This window comes from Tenebrio molitor, chromosome 7 (genome assembly GCF_963966145.1).
Source record: "Tenebrio molitor chromosome 7, icTenMoli1.1, whole genome shotgun sequence".
Classification (NCBI taxonomy): Eukaryota; Metazoa; Arthropoda; class Insecta; order Coleoptera; family Tenebrionidae; genus Tenebrio; species Tenebrio molitor.
In genome coordinates this window covers 19848435-19869633 of record NC_091052.1, presented here as the reverse complement: position 1 = coordinate 19869633, position 21199 = coordinate 19848435, and the positions used below count along the sequence as shown (strand labels likewise).

The window sequence follows — 21199 nt, the reverse complement described above, 5'->3', positions numbered from 1 at the left end:
CTAACTTTATTCTGCAAATTGTTGTATCATTGAGTGTCTCATACACCCACAATAAAGCGATATTTTTCTTGAAACATATTGGCATTACTGCAGGCAGGAAGTATTGTGATTTGAGATGACATCATCGCTATCGATAGAGTTGTGGCTTGTTAGTGTTGGTTGTCAGTGCCATTTTGAGTCGATATCGAAGTTAGCGACTTAATATTAAATTTTGTGGTGAACAGTTTTTAATTAATACAGCTGTAGCGATATATAGAAGAGGTAGTACGCCCACGTATTTCACTAATTGATATTATTTAGCGTTTTCTCAACGAAGGAGCAAAAGAACCACACCCCAGTGATTTGGAGTTTGTTCCTTTTGATTTCTTATTAGATTAGATTTGAACAATTTCAAATCTTATAATATCGAAAACTCAGAAACATTCTATTCTAAACATGTATAATAAATGTAATATTGTTAGGACAAATTTTTGCTATATTATGCATTCATATTTGATTGAATAATGAATTCGATTTTTCATTTTGTGTATTTTCAACAGTTCAAATTTTATGGAAAATATTTTTTTGGTGGTGTGAAATTTCATGCATTGCGGTAAAAGTGCAGAGAGTCAGCCAAGTTAAACTAGGTCAATTGCCGAGGATTCCTTTTAACTCATTGGCTGACTGTAGTGTGTAGTCGCCGGTTTACTCACACTCACACCCAAGTAACAATAATGTTTCGGTGTTCTAACTATTATGTCATGGCTAAATTAGTTAAACATCTAAATTATTGCTAATGTGTTTTATTACAAATTAGTAACTGGGTTCCGATGGGGAAATATTTTGACGGGTTTAACAGAGTACTAGCATGGATTTTCATACAATTTTTTAAGATTTAATCACAATCTTTTGAGTGTTTTTCGATATTAGGTAAGGTGATTATCGAAATATATTAATTAATTTCTAAAAAAAAAAAAATGTTATGTAATGATAAAACCATTTTCTTTATACCATACTGTTATCAGGATTTATCAGTACTCAATGCTTGATTGATATGATACCCATAAAAGACTAGGCCGTTATTCAAAATTATCAGACCGAGGCCGTTGTTTTTGCTACCGTTGCTACGGTTACGGCACAGATGACAACTAAATTTAATTTTTGAAGTAAAGAGAAATGTCAGTCTTACAAATAAATCATCGTTAAATGTTAAGTATTATTGATATAAAGAAAACTATAAAACAACATACGGCCGATATGGATATAACAGACTTGGTTGATTATAAAATCTCGGCTCTGCCTCGATTTTACAATATCCAACCTCGTCTGTTACATAACCCATATCGGCCTAATACCGTTATATACTATTTCTACATATATTTGACATGTTGGTGTGATTTTTTGCTACATTTGTTATCTTTCTCCTGGATTTTCCTTTAACAACATTTTATAGATGACCTTCTAAGTTTGAACATTTGGCAGTTACACATGTTTCGATATACATATATATTTTTTTTATTTTATTAAACAAATAATTATGCACTATTGTATTTCATTTTGAATATTTTGTTTTAAATTTAGAAAAATATCCGTACAAAGTATTGCTTATAAATAGAACAGGCTAACTTCTTTTAGAATCTTATACGAAGTCTACATTTTCCATAAATTAATACACCGCGTGAGCAACAATTACTGTGATGACAAAAATCTTGCTTCAGGGGTATTAACTTTAACTTTCCGATCAAAGGTGGCGTTGAAAAGTCGATTGTGAACGCACCACTCGTGTAAAAACGTAAGATTTAAACAGCTGATCCCTGATCCCGTAATCCGTAGTGCGTTCACAATCGACTCTTCAACGCCAGCTTTGACTGGAAATTTAAATGAACACCCGGTGCTAAGTGAATATCTACAGGGTGGATGACCGAATCCGCCGAGAGCTCTGGAACCTTTGTTACAGATTTCATCCCGACGACCCATATGTTATCAGTCGAAATTACAAGTAGTACATTTTGACGTAATTAGAACTTTCGTAGCTTACTAGATTTTAGAAATGATCGTCAAAATGTATGCCTTTTTTTCAAATCTGAAAAAGTTTTTTATAGTGAGTTCAGTGATATCATGTATACGTCACTTGAAAAGTATTAAATAAAAAAAAATTAAAATTGACGGACCTTTGTTAATAATTTCGCAATTACTTGTGATAAGTAACTGTTTAATAAATCTGAAATTTGTCAATATTTTGTTTTAAGATTAATCTTATTACACAGCACTGTTAGTACTGTCACAAGGTTCAACAAAGACATATAGGCTTTGCCATTTCTATTGAAACACCACCTGTTGATTGTCAGTTTGGCAACGCGGCAAAAATGTATAGTAATTTTTTTGACTATTTTTGCCAAACTTGATTTTTATACATATTATATTTTATATACCTATGTTATATTTTATATTATATTTTTTAACCTCCGTCAAAAAAGTGCAAGTTTTTCATTCGTTTGCGTTAATAAAATATGTGATTTTTGAATTGGTCAAGAAGCGTTAAAAAAGTGCCGTAGCGTGTCATTTTTTAACGCAATTATAAAATTTTTCATTCATAATTAGTAGTTTTTTTAACGAGTTCGTATGTAAATTGGGATTTTTTTGGCATGAGTGGTCCACGGGTTCACACACGAGAAAATTTTCAAATTTTGAGTGTCGAAAAAATTGTTATCTAAACTTACGGGCGGCAAAAAAAACTCGGCGGATTTGCGCGTGCGCCAAATTTTCCTTCTCGTAAAAAAAGTATTACTTTACTCACTTGTTGCATAAATAACTATTATGTTCGACTGTGACAAATATAGATGGTTTATGACGTTATTTTGAGGCCATCAACTACCACTTTATCGGACTAGTCCGATAATTTTGTTTACTTTTTATTATTCCAAATAATAAATACTTCTATAATAAATAAAGTCGCAAACCTTATTCTACATTTAACTCATAGATGCCACTATTATTTTTTTGTAATTTGAACAAATAATGCAGTCGAACATAAAATATATGTCGGCGCCACTCGTGGAAAAGATTTATTTTGTTATTTTAATGCTTTGGCTGTACTCCTTATACCAAATAGAGTTATTTTTAGAAACATGTTATCACTGTTCTTAAGAACGCGTCAGCGGGGCAACCCCTGACGACCGGAACGTTCGTGTGTGACGCGAGGGTAGTACCAGAATAACTGGAGAGTGGAGCGTTAGGTACACGCGCGCGGACCGTTACGTTCTTTATTCCCTTTATTTATAACAAATATCAAATAATAATGTCTTGACGGCTAAGACCTCATTCCTGTTATTCTGACATATAGTATGCAACTCGTCCATAATGATGCTTTATTGGACTCTTCTATTTATAGCCTAGCTCGCTGCGCTCGCTCGTCCATAAACTCGACTCGTCCAATAAAGCATTACATTATGGACTTGTTACATAAATAGCTATTTTAAGAGGTGTTTTTGAAAATAATTGACGGTCAGGTAAGTTATTCGAATCTAAATGACACTAAACAGTGACTTAAAATATATAAATTCAGCTTACCCTTTCAGTTAATTGAAAAATAATTATCCGAGATTTGATAAGAAAAAACGTGGGCATATAATATTTATTTAAAAATAAAAAGTTGGCTATCGCTGCTGAAATTTAGTGAGCCCTGAAAATGTTTCAGGTCAAAATATAGTATTTTCAACTACTTCTTTAGACTTTTTCTATCGATCGTCGCGATGCGATCAGTAGTAAAAGTTCCAGAGCTCCTAGCGGATTTTGTCGTACACACATATTTGAAGGAAGAACAATTTTAATTTTTTTTTTTTTTGGAAACTTGGAAAACGGTGATCCTGTGTTTATCTCTTCGAAGGTATTTAATCTAAAATAAATATTTGCAGTTGATAAAGAATTTATTAAATCATCTAAAACAACTTGAAATTTTCTCCTTACTGTAGTACTTTATCTAGAAATGTTGATCCAATATAATGAAAGCAATGAACAATTAAAATAGAAACTTACGAGCAAAGAAACATATAACCTATTTAAAAAAATACAAAAGTAAACTACGCGAAGTCCATGATGTGTGATTTTCAGACACTGTAGTCGCTAGAGCGACGCAACTATGGATCAAATACCTCCTCCGAAGGAGGTGAAAATCCTCGAAACAGCCGAGGATATTCAAGAACGTCGTCAGCAAGTCCTGTCACGATACGACAACTTCAAAGCGGACGCACGAGCTAAAAGAGAAAAACTAGAAGATTCCAGACGCTTCCAGTATTTCAAACGAGATGCAGATGAACTTGAATCATGGATTCATGAAAAATTACAAGCCGCTTCTGACGAAAGCTACAAAGATCCTACAAATTTACAAGTATGTAGTGGTAATGTAAATTTACTTGTTTTTAATTAAGTGAAAAATTTTCAGGCTAAGATCCAGAAGCACCAAGCTTTTGAGGCTGAAGTTGCCGCTCATAGCAACGCTATCGTAGTTTTGGACAACACAGGACGAGAAATGATCAATCAAAATCATTACGAGTCAGAGACGATTCGTCGTAGACTTGGTGAGTACAAAACACTACATATTTTTCAGAAATATTATTCTCTTTTTTTGGTTTGTTATAATTTCTGTAAATGAATGTTCTAGAGGAACTTCACAGACTTTGGGAACAGTTGTTATCCAAATTGGCCGAGAAAGGCATGAAACTGCAACAAGCTCTAGTTTTGGTGCAATTCATCCGCCATTGTGACGAAGTTATGTTTTGGATCAACGACAAAAGTACCTTCTTGTCCACGGAAGAATTTGGACATGACCTCGAACATGTGGAGGTTCTCCAACGCAAATTTGACGAATTCCAAAAGGACATGGCATCACAAGAATACCGCGTTACCCAAGTTAACGAATTGGCCGATAAATTGTTGCAGGATGGTCATCCAGAACGCGACACTATTATTAATCGAAAAGAAGAATTGAACAATGCATGGCAACGTCTCAAACAGATGACTCTGATGCGACAAGATAAACTCTACGGAGCACATGAAATACAAAGATTTAATCGCGATGCAGACGAAACAGTCGCTTGGATTGCGGAAAAAGATGTAGTTTTGTCGTCCGACGATTACGGACGCGACTTGGCAAGTGTCCAAGCGCTCCAGAGGAAACACGAAGGCGTCGAAAGAGATTTGGCGGCATTGGAGGATAAAGTGTCCACAATAGGTATTTTTTTTCCTTTTACTTATATATTTTTTCTTTTTTAACGCCAAAACATATAAATATTGTCGTTGCATTCATACATATGTTTTCATAAGGCAAAGAAGCAGACCGTCTTTGCGCCATTCACGGCGATCATGGTGATCAGATTCAATCGAAGAGGGCCGAAATTGAGGACTATTGGCAGAGTTTGACAGCTAAAGCAAAAGAGCGGAGAGAAAAATTGGAAGAATCATATGCATTGCACCGATTCTTGTCAGACTTCCGAGATCTTGTGTCTTGGATAAATGACATGAAGGCAATAATTTCCGCTGATGAGTTGGCCAAGGATGTCGCGGGTGCTGAAGCGCTGTTGGAAAGACATCAAGAACACAGAGGAGAGATCGACGCCCGCGAGGACAGTTTTGCGGCGACAACGGAAGCTGGAAAGTTGTTACTCGATAAAGGTCACTATGCAAGCGATGAAGTGAAAGAAAAATTGTCAACACTTGCTTCAGACAAAAATTCTTTATTGGGTAATGACGGAATTATTCTTGTTACGCAGTAAAAATGCAATGAATCCGTTTACAGCTTTGTGGGAAGAGCGTCGTATTTTGTACGAACAGTGTATGGATTTGCAATTGTTCTATCGCGATACCGAACAAGCTGACACCTGGATGGCCAAACAGGAAGCTTTCCTCGCCAACGAAGATCTAGGCGATTCGTTAGATTCGGTGGAGGCTTTGATCAAAAAGCACGAAGACTTTGAAAAATCACTGGCAGCGCAGGAAGAGAAAATCAAAGCTCTTGATGAATTTGCAACCAAACTCATTGACGGCGAGCATTACGCAGCGGATGATGTTGCACAAAGAAGAGCGATGGTGAGTTGTTTTTTCAAATATCTCCTGAAACGTTATTAATGTTGTTGGTATTAGCTTTTAGAGCGCAGATCAGCTTTGAAGGAAAAATCAGCTCTACGACGAACCCTTTTGGAAGACGCTTATAAATTGCAACAGTTCGAACGCGATTGCGACGAAACCAAAGGCTGGATAAACGAAAAACTGAAATTCGCGACCGATGAAAGCTACTTGGACCCCACCAATTTGGGTGGCAAGGTGCAGAAACACCAAAATTTCGAACAGGAATTGAATGCGAACAAAACCCGGATGGAAGACATCACTTCGACTGGACAAGAACTGATTGATGCCAACCATTACGCAGCTCGTAATTAAATTCAAATTTGTAAAAATTTGTAATATTTCCATTTGTGGTCGTAGCTCGTATTCAATCGCGCATGGAGGAAATCGTCAACCTTTGGGAAACTTTGGTCCAGTCAACTGACAAGAAGAGTTCAAAGCTGCAAGAAGCCAGTCAACAACAGCAGTTCAATCGCACCATCGAAGACATCGAGTTATGGTTGTCAGAAATTGAGGGACAACTCATGTCTGAAGATTACGGCAAGGATCTCACGTCCGTGCAGAATCTTCAAAAGAAACATGCCCTTCTGGAAGCTGATGTTGCTTCGCATCAAGATCGCATAGAAAGTATCACGGCGGCGGCCAATCAATTCGTCGAACGGGGTCATTTTGATTCTGATAACATCGCTCATAAACAAAAAGTTTTGACCGACAGGTAATGCCGCTCCCTTTGGAGTTTTCCCGTGTCTAAATTGTGATATTAACAGGTACACCGCGCTTCAAACGCCCATGGCCATCAGAAAACAACGTCTTTTGGATTCTTTGCAAGTGCAGCAGTTATTCAGGGACATAGAAGACGAGGAAGCCTGGATCAGAGAGAAGGAACCAATCGCAGCGGGCACGACCAGAGGACGTGACTTGATCGGTGTCCAAAATTTGATCAAGAAACATCAAGCAGTTTTGGCCGAAATTAATAATCACGACGGACGCATTGGTGCTGTCGTCGATGCCGGTAAACAGATGATGGAAGATGAACACTTTGCCAGCGATCAAATACGTAACAGAGTCAATGCTCTGTACGATCATTGGGTACAACTGAAAGAGAAGGCCAATCAACGCAAGCAAGATTTAGATGATTCACTTCAAGCACATCAATACTACGCTGACGCCAACGAGGCTGAATCGTGGATGAAAGAGAAGGAACCGATTGTGAACAACACGGATTATGGCAAAGATGAGGACTCTTCGGAAGCTCTGTTGAAGAAACACGAAGCTCTGATGAGTGACTTGATCGCTTTCGGCAACACCATTGAAGGACTTAAGGAGCAAGCTCGCAATTGCAGAGTAAGAATGAAGTGTGTACAGTGGTTCTTTAACTATTTTTGTCGTTTCAGCAACAAGAACCTCCAGTTGTTGATGTCACCGGAAGAGAAACGGTTCAGGCTTTGTACGATTACACTGAAAAGTCGGCTCGTGAAGTGTCGATGAAGAAGGGTGACCTGTTACATCTCTTGAACTCCAGTAACAAGGTAATAATTTTTTAAATGTGCTGATTTCAATTTAAAGTGTTAATAGTCGCGGTTGACTAATGATTTTTTGTGCAACCGTACGCGAAACGATCACTAAAACAGGTCGCAAAACCTTTGATATCCTCGAGATTTTCCTGCCCGGCCCCAAGCGGCCTCGGCGACAATTTTTCTCTCGGTAAATAACTATTTTCCACAATTTTGTAATGTTTCAAGCTGGCGATTTAAGAATGTGTCAAAATGTACAAGGTTCATAAAAACTCGGTATTGCATAATCATGAATATAACTTTGATAAGAAATAATATAAGGTATTCGTTATCTTAAAAGTTTATCTGCGTTTTATTTTATTATTCACTTTATCATGAAGAACAATGATTGTTACGTTTTTTGTTGTACACATATTTATTTCACACTTACTCAAAAAATTCAAAAGACGGTCAGGTGAAGATGTGTCGGTAAGCTTCTCTAATTTTTCAAATCACGTGATGACTGAACAAATTGGTTACAAATTTTAAAAATCCGAAGAAACCGACATAGATAGCCCCAATTAAAAATTAGATATGTATAATCTAATCAGTTGTTCAGATAATTTCATTTGCATTTTTTCTCGTATTTGAACTAAATTAAAATAATATTTTTCATTTTAGGATTGGTGGAAGGTCGAAATTCACGATCGTCAAGGGTTCGTTCCCGCCGCATACGTCAAAAAGGTCGACGCCGGCCTCACAGCCTCTCAGCAGAACCTCGTGGACAACAACTCCATCTCCGCTAGACAAAATCAGATCAACACCCAATATGATCGCCTCCTCGCTTTGGCCAGAGAACGCCAAAACAAACTCAACGAAACCGTCAAAGCTTACGTTCTGGTCAGAGAAGCAGCAGAACTGGCTTCTTGGATCAAGGACAAAGAAATGCACGCCCAAGTCCAAGACGTCGGCGAAGATCTCGAGCAAGTCGAGGTCATGCAGAAGAAATTCGATGATTTCCAAACCGACCTCAAAGCCAACGAAGTACGTCTGGCGGAAATGAACGAAATCGCGATGCAGTTAGTGTCTCTGGGACAAACCGAAGCTGCTCTGAAGATCCAGACGCAAATGGAAGATTTGAACACGAAGTGGACCTCGTTGCAACAGCTGACAGCCGAAAGAGCTAATCAATTGGGATCGGCTCACGAGGTGCAGAGATTCCACAGAGATGTGGATGAAACCATCGATTGGATCCAAGAAAAGGATGAAGCTTTGAACAATGACGATCTGGGGAAAGATTTGAGAAGCGTACAAGCTCTGCAAAGAAAACACGAAGGGTTGGAACGGGATTTGGCCGCTCTTGGCGATAAGGTTAGTTAAATATGGGGTTTTCAGAATAGTTTTTAACCGAAGATGTTACCGTTTGTAGATCAAACAACTTGACGAAATTGCCGGACGCCTTGTGCAGACTCACCCAGAGAGTGCCGAACAAACTCGAGCCAAACAAGAAGAAATCAATGAATTGTGGACACAGTTAACAGCGAAAGCCAACAATCGCAAAGAGAAATTGCTCGATTCGTACGATTTACAACGATTCCTCAACGATCATCGCGATTTGATGGCTTGGATGAATTCCATGCTAGGATTGGTCACATCTACAGAGCTGGCCAATGACGTCACTGGTTCCGAGGCTCTTATCGAACGACACCAGGTAACTGTCGCTATTTAGGTTGAGCTTGTCACCTGTACTATTGAATTGCACGAGTATTTATGTTAATACAGTGTAAAAAAATGACATTTTTTTTATAAACAATTGTCAAAATGTCATGTTGGTATGAACCAAACAGTGATTTTCATGACAATACGATTGGTCACACTGAGTGTCAACACTTTTTTAATGGCTTTAGTTTATTTCAAATTTGATTTCTCATTAAATTTGTTTTGAAAATGAATTCACGGAGGAAAGGTACGGGAAGTGAAGTGAACATAACTTCAACCATGATTTGGGATAAAATTGTTGGTACATCTGATCCATATGCGCACATTTTAGGGTGGTACAGTTGTTTTTTTTTTTTCAATATAATTTATGACAGTGACAATTGTTTATAAATCACTTTAAGTTTCCAGTATTGATGGATAAATTTGAGGTGTATTGGAGATTTTTTTTTGAAATCTCTTTTTTGTATGATATCTAGTCCAGTGTCAGTCTGATGCATCTCAGAGTTTTTTTTTAATCAAACACCTAGCATCCCATGTAAACTGCGCCTGGTTCCGCAGGAATGCTTCCAACTTCTTGTTATCTATAATTCACACATTTTGAACATAAATCACAGTAAAATATCGTATTAAGCGTACATGTGGACTGATTTTTGTGTTTGCATATTTCTAGAGCTACAGGGCTGAAATAGATGCACGTTGTGGAATACCTCAGGTACATTATAGCACCAGAGTGTCTAGACCGTAATGATCGTACTAACCTTGACGAGCGTGTGATAAAAAACGCTATTAATTTCTTACGAACGCTTCAGTTATGCCATTTTTGTATTTATCGGTATTTGTGATTTTACATTTGATTCTTATTCGGTCAGGAACATCGCACCGAAATCGACGCCAGAGCTGGCACATTCAACGCTCTCGAACAGTTTGGACAACAACTCCTCAATTCAAAACATTACGCCAGTCCCGAAATTCAAGAGAAGCTGGAACAATTGAACGACTTCCGTAAAGAACTGGAAAGACGATGGATCGAGAGACGTGTCCAGCTGGATCAAAACCTTGACCTAAATCTGTTCTACAGGGATTGCGAACAAGCCGAAAATTGGATGTCCGACCGTGAGGCTTTCCTCGCATCCGATGACGTCGACTCAAATGGGGATAACGTGGAAGCTCTCATCAAGAAACACGAAGACTTCGATAAAGCTATCAATGCGCACGTAAGTTGATTATTTAAGTCTGTTTAATACGTTTATAATGTATTCAGGAAACTTCTGACATGTCAAAGAGACATTTGGTTGACTAACACAAAAATCACTAATTAGCTGACAGTAATTAAAATTTTTGATGTTGGTAACGATTTTAATTGAGGTTTAAAATATTATTTCAATTGTTAATATCACCAATTGTCCCTTTGGCATTTACGTTTCTGTCAGAATTCAAAAATTGTGATTATGGAAAATAAAAAACGAATTTTTCGCTTTCTACTAGAGAAAAACAAGCCGTGTATAAATGTTGCTTAGAGCGGAAAGAAATTAGTCCAGAATTAAAGAAGTTGTATAACATTTTTGAGAAAGGTGCAAATACAAAAGTAACATAACCTCAAAAAAGCTTGAGGGTTGTTTGAGACAAGTTAGATTCAATAGCAGGCATTTTGTAGTTATTAAGTACATTCAAGAATTGTCGTATGACCTAATTGTCACGGGAGTGTCCTGAATACATTATTATCTATGAATTTGAAATGTAGGAAGAGAAAATCGCTGCATTGGAAAGCTTGGCCAACCAACTGATCGAAAACGAACACTACGCCTCCGACGACATCGACAACAAGCGCAAACAAGTGTTGGATAGATGGCGCCACCTCAAGGACGCCTTGATCGAAAAACGTTCAAAACTCGGCGAAAGTCAAACCCTGCAACAGTTCTCGCGTGATGCTGACGAAATCGAGAATTGGATCGCCGAAAAACTGCAACTTGCGACTGAAGAAAGCTACAAAGATCCAGCCAACATCCAGTCCAAACATCAGAAGCATCAAGCGTTCGAAGCCGAGCTGGCAGCTAACGCCGACAGAATTCAGTCTGTCTTGGCTAACGGATCGAATTTGATCGAAAAGAGACAGTGTGCCGGTTCTGAAGAAGCCGTACAGAAACGTCTCGAATCCATCGCAGATCAGTGGGAATTCCTCACGCAGAAGACGACAGAAAAATCGATGAAATTGAAAGAAGCCAACAAGCAGAGAACTTACATTGCTGCCGTTAAGGATTTGGACTTTTGGCTCGGCGAAGTCGAAAGTTTGCTTACTAGTGAAGATGCCGGAAAAGATTTGGCATCCGTGCAGAATTTGATGAAGAAGCATCAGTTGGTTGAGGCTGATATTCAAGCGCACGAGGACAGGATCAAAGGTCAGTTTATCAAAATTAAAAAATCGACGCTTAATGAAGGTTTTTATCATTGTAGACATGAACGACCAGGCGGATTCTTTAATAGAAAGTGGCCAGTTTGATACAGCATCAATCCAGGAGAAGCGCCAGTCGATAAACGAACGCTACGAACGCATCAAAAACTTGGCGGCTCATCGTCAAGCTCGTCTCAACGAAGCCAATACGTTGCATCAATTCTTCAGAGATATTGCCGACGAGGAATCATGGATCAAGTAAAAAACTTGAAACTTTGAAAAATCGGCAATGACTGAATAATTATTTACAGAGAGAAGAAACTGTTAGTCGGTTCAGACGACTATGGTCGCGACTTGACCGGCGTCCAAAACTTGAAAAAGAAGCACAAACGTCTGGAAGCCGAACTGGGTTCTCACGAACCTGCCATCCAAGCCGTCCAAGAAGCCGGTGAAAAACTGATGGACGTGTCCAATTTGGGTGTACCAGAAATCGAACAGCGTTTGAAAGCTTTGAATCAAGCTTGGGCCGAACTGAAACAATTGGCGGCTACTCGCGGTCAAAAACTAGACGAGTCCTTGACCTACCAACAATTCCTCGCTAAAGTTGAAGAAGAGGAGGCTTGGATCAGCGAGAAACAACAGCTTTTGAGCGTAGAAGATTACGGTGATACGATGGCAGCTGTTCAAGGTCTACTGAAAAAACACGACGCTTTCGAAACCGATTTCCAAGCTCACCGCGAAAGATGTAAAGATATCAACGACGTCGGAAAGAAATTGGTGTCGGAGGGAAATCATCACGCCGACAGTATCAACCAGCGTTGCCAACAGTTGCAGACTAAATTGGATCATTTGGCGGCGCTGGCGGGAAGACGCAAAGCCAAGTTGATCGATAATTCTGCTTACTTGCAGTTCATGTGGAAGGCTGATGTTGTAGAAAGTTGGATTGCTGACAAAGAGACTCATGTGAAGAGTGAAGAATACGGAAGGGATTTGTCATCAGTGCAGACGTTGCTGAACAAGCAGGAGACATTCGACGCAGGTGAGTCGTGTTCGTTTTGGGGATTTTATTAATAACTAGCTGTACCCAGCCACGCGTTGCTGTGGCGGTTGAATTAAAAAGAAAGAAACGAGAAAGCGCACGTTTCTAACATGTGTCGTGTTTGACGTTGATCTGCTATTTCTCGTTGTCGTAAAATATTTGTAAGACCGTCTGACTTGAAATTTTTGACATTTCAAATCGGTACCCACGCCTATTCGAACGCAACGTTGTGTTAAAATTTCAAAGCAATCAGTGAAGAACTTTCGGAGATCTTTGATTTTGAACAAACGACGAACAATTACATTTTTATTTAAATAGATAGATAGATTGAAGTTGGTGGTGGAGACAATTTAATTCATGTATAAAAAATCTCATAAGGCGCTGTGATTTTGTCACTTTGACAGCGGATAAAAGTTTGCCCTAACTTTTATCCGGCAAAAACACTCAGGTAACTTATACCTTTAGTTGCTAGGCATCTAATACCTTTAATACCAAATAAAAAAATTAAATTTGCATTGTTCATTCATTAAATTGTCTCGCCGAATTACACTCGAGGTTTCGTTTAGTCAGGAAAAATATTTATTTGCAACTCAAACTAATTGCTTGACAATTAGACTCGAAAAATTGGCACGATAAAATCAACTCCGGCCTACGGCCGTCGTGCTTTTATCGTGCCAATTTTTCTCGTCTAATTGCTAAGCAATACGTTTTCGTTGCAAAAAATATTTATCCGACTAAATGAAACCTCGTGTAATTACAGTCGAAAATTAATGTAGGGCTGGTCACTATAACCTTTGATTTTATATAACTAGATTGGCCACCTAAATGGAAAACCGTATGCAAGAAATTTTACTTTTGGATGCCACTGATAGAGAGCGTAGCAATCAACGAAACAAATTTTTACAGTCGACCGAATGAATTTGTGAGCACTAATTAGAGTTGATGAATATTCAGGCGAGCGGTTCTTTCTTTGCAACTTTTCACAGAATCACAGACACAGCGTACGCTATCAAGGGCCGAGTCAAGCCAAGTAGTGGAGCAAAATCGGACTGAAATTATGACTTCTAGTGATTCCAAGGTTTAACTAAATGAGACCGATACTATCTTGTAGAGGACATTTTGGGACATAAGGAATGGTCATCTACAACTTTTTTTAATAAGACCGAACTTTGAAAACGGCTTTTATACGTAGTTGAGATGTAATCCGAAACACTACGTTTCTCGTAACATTTAACGCTGTGTTAATTCAACTATTGAAGCTATAATTTTGATTTTTTGTATATTTATACTAAAAAGTACAGCGCTTCCAATAGTGAATTGGAAATTTCGCAAATATTGAGAGTTTTGAAAAAAATAATTAATACATTTAGATGAATCACTCTGCTGGGACCTATGTGAAATGTTGAAAATTTCGATACACATGCAGCGAGCCAAATGTAACTAAGATATCGGAAACGTTTTTAAAAAAAGAATTAATTCGGTGGCCTGTATACTTTCTGAGAAAATAATTATTTTTTATTCGACGAGTGAACGCGCGGCAGCTTCTGGCAGGCAGAAATAACACGGCACGCGTATTTAGTCGTCTATATCAATATAGATAGAGAGTGTAGCCGTGTCAAAACAATAATTGTAAAGTTTTGAGTAGGTAATATTTTTGTATTTTTGCTAAAATTTACCTACTTTAAATGCTTTCTTCTTCGTTACCCTCATCCTCATATAAACAAGAAACATTGTTCTGACATTTTTTGCAAGAACAATCACTGCAGCATTTTAAGCCTTCCTTCATGCACATGTGTACAATTATTGTTTTTTTTTTTTAAGAAGGATAGATAAGCTATGGTAGATACTTTCACACCATTACCAAAAAAGGTTGTGGTATTCGTTCCACCTTAGGAAATAATTAATCATAATCTTCAGAAGAACAAAGTACGGGGTCATTATAAATGATTGTCCCATCGCAGTAGGCGTTGGTGACGTAGTTGAATGTGCGGCAAGCTTTATAACATGAGTGAGACTAGCATCCCCGATAGGTAGTGCTGCTGGCGGTAGTGTAAATTTGTCTACACTAGTACTAGTACTAGTACACTATTGTCTAACGTTGCGAAGCTAGAGGCACATCCCAAATTTGTGTGGGTTTTCAACGCCAACTGCGATGGGACAATCATATCATATAAAGATCCTGTATATAAGGTGCTGCTTTTTTTCGGTTCCGGTCTTTTATTAGGTTTGTCGTATTTTTCAATATTGTGAAATGATACTCCAATGTATCAGCCTTTAAAAGGAATATTCAATTACTTTAGGGATTTCATTATTTGGTGTTAAACTATCACATTTTTCTTGAACAAAGACCAAAGCGGTGGGTGGTATTTTTTTCGTCAATATAGTTTACTGAGGTCACTTAGAATAAGAGTTTCATGCTGTGATATTTAGCGTCACAAGCAAAGCAAAAAATTATTTCTCCACGACTATTAAAGAATGAATGCATTCTTGTTGGATATTCAACGAAAGAATGATATCAATTCCATATCCAGTGAGAGAAAATGCTAAAACCCACGGCTGTCGACCAATCCATTCCTGCATCCCTCGTATTTACATTACCTCACCCGCAGATCGCCAATCAGATGCGTTTCTGAACAATAAGTCGCGCATCGCGTAGCAACCGCTAAATGAGGCACAATTTTAATTGTCAAATAGTAAAAGTCAAATTAAATTCAGTTCAACCTAATGACATTAGAAAACTGATAAACATTTTTTGCACGGACCAATTATGCCAAAATAATAAATGTATGTGCATGAAGGAAGGCTTAAAATGCTGCAGTGATTGTTCTTGCAAAAAATGTCACAACAATGTTTCTTGTTTAGGTATGTATGAGAATGAGGATGACGAAGAAAGTATTTAAAATAGGTACATTTTAGCAAAAATACAAAAAAATTACCTACTCAAAATTTTACAATTATTGGTTTTAGACGGCTACACTCTATCTACATCGATATAGACGACTAAATACGCGTGCCGGGTTATTTTTGCCTTCCAGGAGCCGCCGCGCATTTGCTCGTCGAATAAAAACATTATTTTCTCAAAAAGTATACGGGCTACTGACTTAATTCTTTTTTTAAAAACTTTTCCAATATCTCAGTTACATTTGACTCGCTGCATGTGTATCGAAATTTTCAACATTTCACATTGGTCCCAGCAGAGTGAAGTTTACGATGCGCATTTTTGATTAATCTAAATTTATTAATGATTTTTTTCAAAACTATCGATATTTGCGAAATTTCCGATCCACTATTGGAAGCGCTGTACTTTTTACTACAAATATGCAGAAAATCATAATTATAGCTTCAATAGTTGAATTAACACAGCGTTAAATGTTACGAGAAACGTAGTTTTTAGTACACATCAACTACGTATAAAGTCAAAGTTTTCAAAGTTCGGTCCTATTAAAAAAAGTTGCAGATGACCATTCCTTATGCCCCAAAATATCCTCTATATTATACAATATATAGATCTCATTTAGTTATACCTCGGTATCACCTACCCTCAGAATAAAAACCTTCCTTCATTTCGCTGTTATCTATTTTTAACAGTTGCCTCTATTTGCGGCCACTTTTCCATAAGCAACGGTATTCCATCGTGTAGAGAAAAAAGTTAGCTTTATTTTGATATAATTTATGAGGATAGGTTTTACGTAAATTACCAAGTTAGTATAATAGGGATTTTAAATATTACCAACAGCTTGTCAACCTGACAGTGCGGATGTCAAGTGAACGGATAATACATAGTAGTCATAGTTGCGTTTGTAGAAAAAATGTTGTGTGTTGCGAGCGCAAGTGTACTATTGGGACCACGGAAATTCGGGCAGACTTGAAATTTGACGATATAAGATGTGAAATAGGCTTTAGATGCTAGACTACTTAATAAACCTCATTTTAATATCTACTATTGTTGCATGTCATTTTGACAAATTGCATTCATCAATCCTGAAAAGTTGCAAGTGCTTAGATGTGATTTTCTGGAAACTAAACAGTCTTTTATTAAACTTTGGAAATTACAGTCGCGGACAAAAAAATAGGACAATATTTTTTCGCTAATGTAAGGCTCTATACTATTTCTATGGTTACTATTAAAATATTTATTTATTTATAAGCCAGGTTTACTTAACTCAATTTTAGTTAAATTTCGTCCCACTTTTTCTGTCCGTGACTGTAATAACTAAAATGTAAAATAATTGTGCATAACTGTTTATTTCGTCAAAATTAATTGTTATGACTTATGACATTTATGACAATAAAGCTTAGACTACATTGGGTTTTTTTAAATGACATAAATAACTGCCCGAAATTCCATGCTCCCAATAGTACATTGTCAATCTCTCAATCAACATCAACAATGTATCACTTTGCGTTCTTAATACACAAAGAACTACATATTTCGTGTTAGTTTCCTGAGATACATAACGTGAAAAGTCAACAAACAAACAGTTACCATTGATACTCGGGAATTAATTTTATAATAATTTTTTAAACTAAAACAATGATTTAGTGATTACAGTATGAAATAAAACGCATTGCGTTATATGTCCAGTAATATTTTAAACAGTAACTCGTCGCCTCGTCTGTTCCCGTCGCGTTCTGGAAACATTTCGAATTTCGACTCGATAGTGCGATACTCCGAACTCCGCGCTTTATTTAAGTTACGACAAGCTTACTCTGGCGACAGAAACGTAACGTATGTCTAACCGAATTCACACAGCGGCAATAGGCGCTCCCTCTGGTATCCGCATCCAAAAGTTTGCAGAAAACTGGTTCCATTGGTGGCCAATCTAGTAATATAAAATCAAAGCTATAACGCTCTATTTCATTTAGGTCTCACCGCATTTGAACATGAGGGAATCCAGAACATCACAGCTCTCAAGGACCAATTGATCGCTTCCAATCACGACCAGAGTCCGGCTATTCTGCAACGTCACGCCGATGTTATCGCCAGATGGCAAAAACTGTTGGCAGATTCGGACGCTCGCAAGCAGCGCCTCCTCCACATGCAAGAACAGTTCAGGCAAATCGAAGATCTCTTCCTCACTTTCGCCAAGAGAGCGTCCGCATTCAATTCTTGGTTCGAAAATGCTGAGGAAGATTTGACCGACCCGGTGCGATGCAATTCTATCGAGGAGATCAGAGCGTTGAGAGAGGCTCACGCCCAATTCCAGGTAAATTCAAACGAGATAGTAATAATTACTCAATGAAAATGTATCGGGTGTTATTGTAGGCTTCACTGTCGAGTGCTCAAGCAGATTTCGAAGCTTTGGCAGCTTTAGATCAACAGATCAAGAGTTTCAACGTCGGACCCAATCCGTACACTTGGTTTAATATGGAAGCTTTGGAAGAGACTTGGCGTAATTTGCAAAAGATTATTGCTGAAAGAGATGTTGAGTTGAACAAGGAAGCCCAAAGGCAAGAGGAGAACGACAAGTTGAGAAAGGAGTTTGCCAAACACGCCAATGCTTTCCATCAATGGTTGACTGAGACTCGGTAGGTTATAATTTGAAAACAATGATTTGGTTATTTAAGTGGAAGTAAAATGCATTCACCTTGTTTTGGCATAATTAGGTTATGTTTTTCTAAGTTTGAGGTTATAAATAGCATCAATGTCTAGTGCATTGTTGTCAGTTTTACTATAAGTTTGCAATCAGACATCGCCGGAAATCCAGCAACATGTTACGTTCATTTTGATAGGTTCGCATGTCAGGCAGTTTAGCGACGGAAATCAAACAGTGTGATCAACGTTAAAAAAAATAAATCATGGCCTCCTGGTATGCCAAAACAACGTGAATGATGTTTAGACGACGAATTAAATCACTATTCACTTTCAGTTATCGAATATTGGGCTGGGATGGGTAAATAGTTGCGTTAATTCTAACATCTGTGAAAATTGTTGCCTTCAACGATATTAACCAGTTTGCAGAATGCTTTAACATACGTATTAATAAGCATTTCAAAGCATGAAAAGGTTTCTTAATGTAATTTCATATTTTACTTAACGTTACAGTGAGCTACGTAACACTTTGAAGAGAGCTCTTCTTTGAGAATTACATTTGTTTAATGTTTTGTTTGCAAAATTTATGATGTCTTAATTTTAATTGATTGTTTTTTTTTTCTAACAGTACGTCTATGATGGAAGGGTCAGGCTCTCTGGAGCAACAGTTAGAGGCAACAAAACGCAAAGCTGCAGAAGTTCGTGCTCGACGTTCAGATTTGAAGAAAATCGAAGACTTGGGGGCAATTCTGGAGGAGCATTTGATTTTGGACAACCGCTACACAGAACATTCTACTGTTGGTTTGGCTCAACAGTGGGACCAATTGGATCAGTTGGGCATGAGAATGCAACACAACCTCGAACAACAAATCCAGGCTCGTAACCAATCAGGTTGGTCGACGTTCTGTTTTTTTGGCCGAGCACATGTTCATCATTTTGTTTTAAAGGTGTGAGCGAGGACGCCCTCAAGGAGTTCTCGATGATGTTCAAGCATTTCGATAAAGAGAAATCCGGTAAACTGAACCATCAAGAATTCAAGAGTTGTTTGAGAGCGCTCGGGTACGACTTGCCCATGGTGGAAGAAGGACAACCAGATCCAGAATTTGATGCAATATTAGGTATGGCATGAGGTTTGTTTGTGTTTTTATCTCACGGTGGATTTGCAGATGTGGTGGATCCGAATCGTGATGGACACGTTTCGCTCCAAGAATATATGGCGTTTATGATAAGTAAAGAGACAGAAAACGTCCAAAGCTCCGAAGAGATTGAAAAAGCATTTAGAGCAATCACAGCAGGTGATCGTCCTTACGTCACGCAGGAAGAGTTATATGCGGTAAGTTTCGAAATAAAATGTAACGGTTTGGGGTTGATTTGAGAATGTTACAGAACCTGACGAAGGAAATGGCGGATTACTGCGTGGCAAGAATGAAACCGTACGTGGAACCGAAGACAGAGCGACCAATTGCAGGAGCCTTGGACTATATAGAATTTACTCGTACCCTCTTCCAGAATTAATAATGTAACAGCTGTCACTAGTAGTATGGTGTTAGGGTTCCACTTATCAATTGTTGCAATATCAAGCTCTGTAGACCAAACCTATTTCTATTTATAACTTATTTTTATATTTAGCTTGTTTTTGCATGACGCGTTATAATACCTACATTGTTTTATCTTCATATATTTGAAAAATATTTATCCTTTTCAAAATAAAGTGCTTCTAGTTTCTGACGTTGTTTTACATGATATTTCTCGAAAACGTGGATGAGTTGCCGGAAATTTGAACATATCTGCTATGCTTTTCTTGTTTTGCGCCAGGTGGCCACAGAGTCGCCAAGTGCGACCTCGACTACGTCTCGGTCTTCAATCTCTGTGCTTACCACAAAAAGACTCACTTTTACTCTTTATGATATGTATAATCTATGTATTATTTTCAAATTACATGATCATGCGCATCATGTTGTATGAAAACTACGTAAATGGTAATTCATGAAACAGGTGTATTTCTCGCCCTGGTCCCATTCGTACTGCCACCTCGCGACCTCGCCATGGACGCCTTATCACTTCTTTCTTGAGCATCCTCCCACCAATGGGGGGGGGGGGGGGGTGTTTCTTCCGGAAACTCGCGCTCTTCTCTGGCCCTCTTCGCGATCTTGTACACAGCTTCAGCGCCAAACCTTCACTTTCGATCCTCACCAGCTCCTTGTGGATGGCGTGCGCGGTTCCTCCCTCCTTTTCTCTTCGTCAACATGTCCAGTGCCACTCTGAAGTCCGTTGCGAAATTTATGTCCATTCCTTGTCGCCCTGCAACAATTGCAATAGAGCTCATGCTAACTCTCATGATCGATGACGCAGAACCAAAATGCGTACCGAGAGGCTGTACTATTCGAACTAAAAATATCGGTGCCATTTTGTGTCACTTTACAGATTTGTGAGTTAATTTATGTTGATATGTATTTATTTGGGGACAGGTCTCTGGAATGATTTCTAAAGTGGTAGAAACACTACATCGGATATTGTTCGGAAACACCAAATACATTTTTGTTTTGAAAGCGATTCCTGCATAAAAACTCGTGGAGATAGGTATCATACCTTTTTTTTTCCATGGAAAGAAATCTTCGGAGGTTCTAAATTGGCGTCGAAGCTTTCTTTTTGCTCTTATCCACATATTTTCCACATTTTGTGTGTGGATGGAGCGATTATCACTTCGTCAGGGTCAACAAAATTTTCTTGGTGGATGATAACTTGATGTTTGTAAAATTGTTAATTTCTCCACCCTCCAATTCCATCAAGCCGATTATATGCTCTCCAGCCAGTGTTGCCATCTTAGTATAACAAATTGTCCCAAGCGCAGGGTTAAAATATCCCATATTTTCTTTCAACATCCGCCACTTTTAAATTAGGTTTTAAACCAACTAGGTCCATAAGTT

General features: G+C 38.1%; 1 protein-coding gene across 4 annotated transcripts; it reads left to right on the top strand.

Annotated features, from left to right (window-relative positions):
- The first annotated feature begins 106 nt into the window (after positions 1 to 106).
- On the top strand, positions 107 to 19997 carry alpha-Spec (alpha spectrin). 4 transcript variants are annotated; one of them, XM_069054202.1, is made up of 24 exons: positions 107 to 261; positions 4090 to 4366; positions 4421 to 4556; positions 4640 to 5209; positions 5302 to 5718; positions 5774 to 6063; positions 6118 to 6406; positions 6460 to 6814; positions 6867 to 7443; positions 7494 to 7628; positions 8274 to 8963; positions 9022 to 9303; positions 9982 to 10023; positions 10181 to 10525; positions 11053 to 11707; positions 11763 to 11958; positions 12012 to 12739; positions 17606 to 17946; positions 18006 to 18268; positions 18610 to 18633; positions 18901 to 19163; positions 19220 to 19390; positions 19439 to 19605; positions 19659 to 19997. In XM_069054202.1, the coding sequence occupies exons 2-24, from the start codon at positions 4118 to 4120 to the stop codon at positions 19785 to 19787; spliced, it is 7314 nt and encodes a 2437-aa protein (XP_068910303.1). In that variant the 5' UTR covers positions 107 to 261; positions 4090 to 4117; the 3' UTR covers positions 19788 to 19997. The 4 variants fall into 4 exon arrangements, with proteins under 4 accessions (XP_068910303.1, XP_068910305.1, XP_068910304.1 ...); XM_069054204.1 differs by lacking the exon at positions 9982 to 10023; XM_069054203.1 differs by lacking the exon at positions 18610 to 18633.
- The last annotated feature ends 1202 nt before the right edge of the window (positions 19998 to 21199 follow it).

What these genes read in the sequence shown, in the direction of transcription:
- alpha-Spec (XM_069054202.1), top strand. Translation starts at nt 4,118, where the DNA reads ATGGATCAAATACCTCCTCCGAAGGAGGTGAAAATCCTCGAAACAGCC. An exon ending in AAGATCCTACAAATTTACAA is followed by an intron (nt 4,367 to 4,420) that starts GTATGTAGTGGT and finishes AAAAATTTTCAG; the next exon opens with GCTAAGATCCAGAAGCACCA. An exon ending in CGCAGGAAGAGTTATATGCG is followed by an intron (nt 19,606 to 19,658) that starts GTAAGTTTCGAA and finishes AGAATGTTACAG; the next exon opens with AACCTGACGAAGGAAATGGC.